The following is a 7,500-nucleotide window of genomic DNA, read 5'->3' on the forward strand; positions in this document are numbered from 1 at the left end:
AGACATACTCGACAAAACCAAGTCAGAACACAGCAGAACACCTCCATCTCATATGATAATGTTGAGTAAAATATATACCAGGCCAAAAAAAAGTTGAATACGCCAATTAACATTTCATTGAAGATGACATAAGATAAGACAGAACTTTATTCATCCTGAAGGAAGTAATAGTACCACAGAGCTCCAATATAATACTACAGCTAAACAAAAAGAGCCTCAAACACAAGTGAAATAAAAGACAACTGTTAAGTGTGAGGTAAACACACAGAAACAGGACCTTCAAATAGAACAGCAATAGAAGTATGATAAGTTCAGTTACAAAAGTAAGGTAAGTAGAAATGCACTGGCAGTCATGTTGCCAGTAGTATCTGCTGTTGTTCTGGGAGGTGGCACGATATAAAAAAAGTTGTAATTAAATGTCTGAAGTTGTCTTGTTTGCTGTTCCTTTAAATTCCTGATTCATCTTAAAGGATGTTTTTCTTTAGTGTTCCAAATAATGCCTTATCATAAACCAATTTAGTCATTTTTTTCTGCACTGTTACAACCGATATATCTTTTTGTATTTGTGTGTGTGTGTGCATCCAGGTGGTGGAGGGGTTCTGGTCTGGCTGATGAAGCAGCGAGTCTTCTCAGCTCACTGGAGCTCAAACTGAATGGAGGAAGCTGCTCGTCAGGCGCTGCTAACAGAGTTCATCTCAGGATCAAAGCTCTTAGAAACACACTAACACATACGCAGGCAGCATCGAGCCCTGCTGAGAACCAAGCACACACACTCACACTCTAAAAACAGGTGAGAGTGCATACCCTCCCCCACACAAACACACACACACACACTTATTAATGCAGAGAACCACACATCAGTGAGTTCATCCTCAGCTCAGGGTTTTTCTCCCAGACACCTTTGCAGAATGACAAATAGCCGCGCCTATTGTGTAGATATGCTGCGGTACAATGACAGGAGTGTGTCAAAACAGCCCGGCGAGGACAGATTATTTGGAGAGGCAGCAATTATACGCACAGACACAAAACACGACTACAAGGCCCACAAGGACACTTGAGCAGTGACAGATCACACTGCAAAGAAGCAGCAGCTCGTACAGCGTGTCACAGTCCTCCCACTCACATAATTGTCTCACAACATAAATCCTTCACGCTACACATGCTGACTGAAAGGCATTTAGGTTTAGAGGATGGGACAACCAAACAGCAGTTATCTCTGGATTATTACACTTTGTGCTCAAATATGTGAATATGAATAAAAATGTTGCAGCACTGAGTATACTTTTAAATGTAAATAAACTGAATTTCACGTCTTTCTTGATGAACATTTTCTACTGCTTCTTGAAAAATGACTTTTACCCTGCTTATATTTATGTGTCACATACTTTATTACTCGTTGACTCTTGCTAGAGATTTACAGAAAAAATTCAAATGCAGGCTGTAATATCTACATGTTTTCTGGTGCCAAAGCAAAAATGATTAAATTCTCAAATTACTCTTGAACAGGGATCTTTAATATTTTGTTTTCTCTTTTTTTTAAGATTTACATTGGGGCTTTTTATGATTTTATTTAAAGATAGGTCAGTGGATAGAGTCAGAAATCGGGGAGAGAACTTGGGGAATGCAGGAAAGGAGCCATAGGTTGGACTCGAACCCTGGCCACCTGCTTGGAGTACAGTGGCCTCCATACATGGTGTGCGCACCAACCACTAGGTACCGGTGCCCATCTTTTGTTTTTGGTTCATGATGTGTTAGTTTTAAATTTGATGATCATGCAGATTTGTGCAAGAGCCAAAAATAGGGCTATAGATGCAGCAGTTACCAGAGTTTCATTCTTTTTAGGTCCCAGACCAACGATGTCATCCCTCAGATTGATACAGAACTCAGTCTAATGTTTGTAGGTTATAGCTGCTTCTTTGGCACCCTTAAAAGCACAGCCGGACCTAAAGTTTTATATCAGACATACGGTAATTGACGGGGTACATTTATTCTCCACTGCCTTCTGTAACCTTAAAGAAAAGTGTAAACCAATGCAAAAGAAGCATAATACCTAAAAAGATTGTTTAACTTCTGAAGTTTACTAGAGTAGGATACACACGACCAACACCCGTCTGAACTCTTACAGGCGTACATCCATTTTTCTGCTCTGGGTATGTGAAAAATAACTAAAGTTGGATTTCACTCTCATTTTTGTCTCCGATGTAAAACAGCAGCAACAGAGGCGTCCTGGAAATGAGAATGTGTCTGTGATGTTTGCACCCAGTTGAATAGAACTCAGAGATAATAGATATATAACGAAGATAAGGTTTGTACTCCTCCTGTGGTCGAATAAGCTGACAGAAAAGACACACACTGATTTCATGAGATATAATTTTTATTTTATTTGACATGAAAATATCAAAGATTTGTGCTTACATTTAAACAAACATGAAAAGTTTACAAAAATACAAAAGTTGCAAAAAGCAATTCATTTACATTTACACTACAGTGTTATTACAGGCTGAAGTGATGTCATCTGTCTGAACCATGACTCGCCTGAAAGAGTACGTCCAGTCTAAACTGTTAAGAAACAGAACATGACTTCAGACTAAACAGATGTGAACACACACACACACACACACATATATACACTCACACACACAACAGCTCAGGTTCTTAAACATGAATGCAGCTTCTCCCTCTATATGCATGTATAAGGTGGTCAGATTTGTAATACATGGCTACTTTTTAATAGCACGTGTTTTGATATGATACTAACTCCATTCTTCTTTTTAACAATACTAGAGAAAAAGTATCAAAGCTTTAGAAAAAAAAAACTACAGCTCTTCAGTCTGCCACCAGAGAAAGAGCGAGCACTGTCTGAATGACACAGATAGGTTGATAATATTTCAGTGTTCATGACATTTAAACAGCGTGCAGAAGCTTGCCTGCAATGTTTGGTGATTAAAAGCAAGAAATGTCTGAATATTAGCTGCCTAGGACTCTTTCTGCTGCTTTTACCCAAACAGGTTTTGTTTTCGTTTGAATTTTACCAGTATCATGTTGAAGTTTAAAATCTGGCATGGTGAAAACCCCATCCATGAAATATCCTTATTATCCTGTTATCTATCAGTTTTAAACCAGTGAGAAGATCAGAATCATTTGAAAGCCGCAGCGTAGTCAACAACATTGTACCTCACTACAAACAGCTTGTAGCACCAGCGATTTCTTTTCCAGCTTCGAATGAACACATCTGCTGCTTTACAACTTGCCAGTTGGCCTTGGCTGTGGAGTAAAAGCACATCCTCGTGGTGTTCACACTGCTGAGCGATTCTGCAGCATCCCCTCTTCTTCTGAGGAAGACGAGCTGGACCCTCGTCCATCCTTTGAGCCAAACTCCTGTCTTCTCCGCCCGTAATCAGCCGCCTGGAATAGAAAGATACGCAGAGATTTGAGCACTGAAGAACATTTGGTGGATATCCTAAGTCCTCTGGCTGAACTGTCGGTATACACTTTATATAAAGGCTAACACTGAATACTGTGGGTTCAGCTCAGGACAATTGGTCTGTACGTCGTTGTGGCCTCGAGCACAGTGAACCCGACCTGTGCTGGGTTTTTGAGTTGGATACCAACTGACAACATTTGGTCTCTTAAACATGATGAATAAGCACATGGTTAAAGAAACATCTTACAATTGAAAACTATTATTGTCAGTGCCATCTTGTGGACACTGACAGTATGTCTCACATAACAGCAAACAGTATCAGCATCTATTTCCCTTTTTCGTGCTGTTAGTTGGAAAACCCTAAAAAATACAAAGAAATCAAAATGATTTACAAATACCGGATTGTTGGTAATTTAATTTGTGGCAATTTCCTCCTGAGTATTTGAAAAATGTTCCAGCAATTGATATGGATAGATGCATATGCCTGCGGCTGGCCCAACTGATTTCATAAAAATAAGAAGTAGTTCTTTTTCAAAGAAATGAAGGATTGCAATCAAACATGATATTATAAATTAGTACATTTAAAGTGAAATAATCTCTTCCTGGAACCAAACATCAAACTCAAAAGATGTAATTTGAATCATCCTTCAGAATAAATCTCTTTAGATTTCCGTTAAACCATACAACAGCAGCTCGTGTGTGTAAGGGAAAGACAGCTTTATGGAGAGTGACATGGTGTTTGTTTGTTCTGTGGTGAGTGGACCGGACTCCTGTTCCTGCTGAACTGAGCCAGTGGTTCTGTAGGACTGATTATCAGCTCAGTAGGCACAGGAGGCCAAGCCCAAGTCTGTCTCCTTCTCGTGAAGGACTCGCTGGCAGTGAACACACATTTTTCCCCTTTTTTCTTTTTTAGCAGTGTGTGTAATGAAGCAAAAAGCAATGCTAACTCGGGCTGCGTTCCGCTTTGCCAAACCAAGAAAACAAACAACTGTCGGTTCATTTGCGCTGTTCAGATCGTCTGATTTCACGAGGCGGTTAAAGGTGTGACAGAAAACATAGACTGAATAAAGAATGGACAGCAAAACACCTTGACTCAAGTGAAGCCAAAAGTCATAAACCCCGCCTCCTCCATGTTAACAGATGGGACCCAGATCAAACTTTCAGAATAGGCATCAAGTATTTTCTCAAACCCAGTATCGACGTGATCCCGCCATTTTGTGTTCCAGTCATGTTTTTTTCTGAAATGTTTAAAAAAAAAGAAAAAAAAAAAGAAAGTTATTTGATAATATAAAAACATATGAAATCCCATATGACAGCTCTGTTGACTCTTGCGGCGCTGTGTGCGCTTGATTAGCAATCAGCCTACACAAGAGCCATTTAACGATGAGTGTCTGCTTCAAACCGACTCATGAATCTGTTCTACTGTGGATCTTTTTATCTGTTAAATTTGCACTTCGATTAGAAGAAGTAACGCGATATCAATACTCCAAATGCTCCAAATGCCAGCTTCTGTCAAAGGGGTATTTTGGCTTCATATTTGCAAAACAAAAAGAGGATGAGGCGTGTTGTCCATATATATATACAGTATATAATTATATATATATAGTCGATGGTATAAACCTTTCCACTATAGTGTCAGCGGGACTGCTAAAGAGCGGGAGACAATCAGAATGATTGGTTGGCACAAAAAATAAAAGGCTGTTAGACTATTTTAGGAGTGATCATAAAAATGTAACCATAAATCCGACACATTCACATTTCTTCACCTTCTGTGCCGAGCATGCACACATACTGCATTACGAAAAAAGTTTCCAGCAAATACTCTGAAATGCTGCAGCTCACTAAAAGAAAAGGCTCTACGTCATGGAGACAATCAGTCAAGTTTAGCTGCGTGAAGAGGAGAATGAGTGGGTAGCGTGGGGGGGGGGGGGGGGGGGGGTGAATCAGTTTATTTTTGGTGTCTCTATACAATGTTGCTTTGTCCTTTGATGTGCACTGCACCATTTCCCTCCCATTAGAGTGTAATAAATCACCTTTTGGATACGTGCTCTGATGGCAATTCCTCTTTTACAGGCCTTTGATGGTCATTTACTCTTTTAACAGGGCCTAAATATAGGTCTAAAAATGGCAGGCTCCACATGGCCCTCATTTCTAATTCACACATCTGTCCTCGTTTAGTCGCCATTTTGTCGTCGTGAATATAGAGCGATGTAATATACCTCCTCGCGGCTCAAGCTCTGAGCGCCAAAAAAAGGACTGACCAGTTCTGAGATAGATTTCCACCCATCTGTCACTGTTTTGATCGGGGAGTGATAAGTCCCAAACGGTATAGCTTTGCATTCCAGTTAAGAATAATGGAAGACCTTAGCAGACTTATTTAAAGTCTGAGTCGTTCTTCTGTCCACGTAGACCAGCTGCAGTTATTGACAGCTTGGTCGTTTGCAGATTAGCTCACTAAGCCGGAGTCGTTCTTCTGAGAAGCTTTTTGTCTGGAAGGAAGATGTCAATGGAGTTTGTCGTACAACACTTCCTAAACAAATCTTTTCCTTGGGACATGCGGGACGGACTGAGAGTTATTGATCATTGTGTTGGCAGAGGCAGTTGGCAGGCGGCATTGTTTAAAGCTTATCTCGACTAATTTGGGAACCCTCACTCAGTGCGCTCTGTAATGCCTCCAACGGAGCGTGTGCTGAAAACCCAATTTACTGTCCCTGCTTTTCCAGTCATCAGTGGGTGTTTTACACGATCACTGCCTTTTGTGTCTCCTGTCTGAGACAAATAATCGAGACGTACACTGGGCAGTAAATCCACCGTAGAAACACTTAATTGTCCCATTTCAGTGAAAGTGACATCCATAATTGATGGAAAGCTCTCAGATTGCTGCAAGATATTCCTCATCCGGCGCCTCAGTCTTGTGTTTTCCTTCACACTGTGCAAATGTGTCCTGTGAGAATCTGTATGCTTTATGGATTTCCGTTATTTTCTTCTTCAGGCTGAGATTAGATCAGAAATCAATACGTATTAGCCAGAGATGCACGGACAGTGTGATTTAAAGTTCAAATCTGAAGCACTTTAAGTACTTCAAAGAAGATTTGGAGCACTGATTGTGTGCGGGACTTGCCAAACAGTATCTCATCTAAACCTTTAAGAGAAAGGAAAAGCTGTAGAAAACATTCTCTCTCATCATCAGACAGAATGACAGACAGTCAAAGCACAGTCACAAACATATCTGCTGCTAAAACTGTAACACTTGTAACTCACCACTACATCATAAAGTGTTATTATTATTGAACATTTGAGGTTCTGCCGGTTGACTTTCTTGACTGTGGACAGAATAATTCTTGTTAACCTTTATAATCTATATACTTGTCTTTTCACAATGTCAAAGGTTTATTTTGCACGTTATGTCGTTGTGTGTGTCTACCGCCGTCTCTAGTTTTTAATGCTAAGTTGTAGCTAATGTTGCATCAGCTGATGTAAGACTAGCACTAGACTAATACAAAGATTACCATCTCAAAGCAGATAAAGCAGTTTTGGATCATATGCTGGCTGAAAAGTCACATGAAATGTTGTCACAGAAATGCTGAATTAGGTTTGATGTCTGTTGTAAACACATCTTGCAGTTTTTATGTTCTTTTTCCAACTAGAAGAACTCACAAGAGCCCTTTTTTCACACAAGCACGACGGAAAATGTCAGTGAAGTCCGCACTTGAAATTCCTATTTCACACACGACCCTCACAGGGGGAGAGAGATTTTCACCTGTCGGACGGGGGAGGATGGGACCACACATGGCGTCAAAAGAGAGCTGCAAAAGTCACCGTGTAATGTTTACAGTATATCCACGATTAGGGACACTGTGATGTCAGTTTGTGCTTTTCTATCAGAGCTACATGTAATTGGATGTGTTCTCAATAACAATGAAAGAGTGGGCAAAGTGCATGCTGTTGAGTAGAGACGAGACTGACTGGTAGCAGGATATATAAACGTCATCACCCCCCACCCACCCACCCACTCTCTGGGGGAATTTTCCTGAACATATCCTGCTGTATTCACACATCAGTTCACCCCGACTTCT

The 7,500-nt window shown here is 40.4% G+C and overlaps 2 protein-coding genes across 3 annotated transcripts in view; one reads left to right on the forward strand and one right to left on the reverse strand.

Moving 5' to 3' along the window:
* Positions 1-1,325, forward strand: part of fancc (FA complementation group C) — a gene marked incomplete in the record, with an annotated part of 33,753 nt that extends 32,428 nt beyond the window's left edge. Inside the window, 1 exon segment of the mRNA XM_065950073.1 lies at positions 598-1,325. Within this exon segment, the coding sequence (XP_065806145.1) occupies positions 598-784 (187 nt within the window).
* Positions 1,326-2,356: 1,031 nt separating this feature from the next.
* Positions 2,357-7,500, reverse strand: part of aopep (aminopeptidase O (putative)) — an 83,534-nt gene continuing 78,390 nt past the window's right edge. For both annotated transcript variants that reach the window (XM_065950070.1, XM_065950064.1), the window contains exon 17: positions 2,357-3,405. The gene's annotated coding sequence lies outside the window, so the exon portion shown is untranslated. The remainder of the gene's footprint in view (positions 3,406-7,500) is intronic.

The sequence above is a fragment of the Labrus bergylta genome, chromosome 2 (genome assembly GCF_963930695.1).
Source record: "Labrus bergylta chromosome 2, fLabBer1.1, whole genome shotgun sequence".
NCBI lineage: Eukaryota > Metazoa > Chordata > Actinopteri > Labriformes > Labridae > Labrus > Labrus bergylta.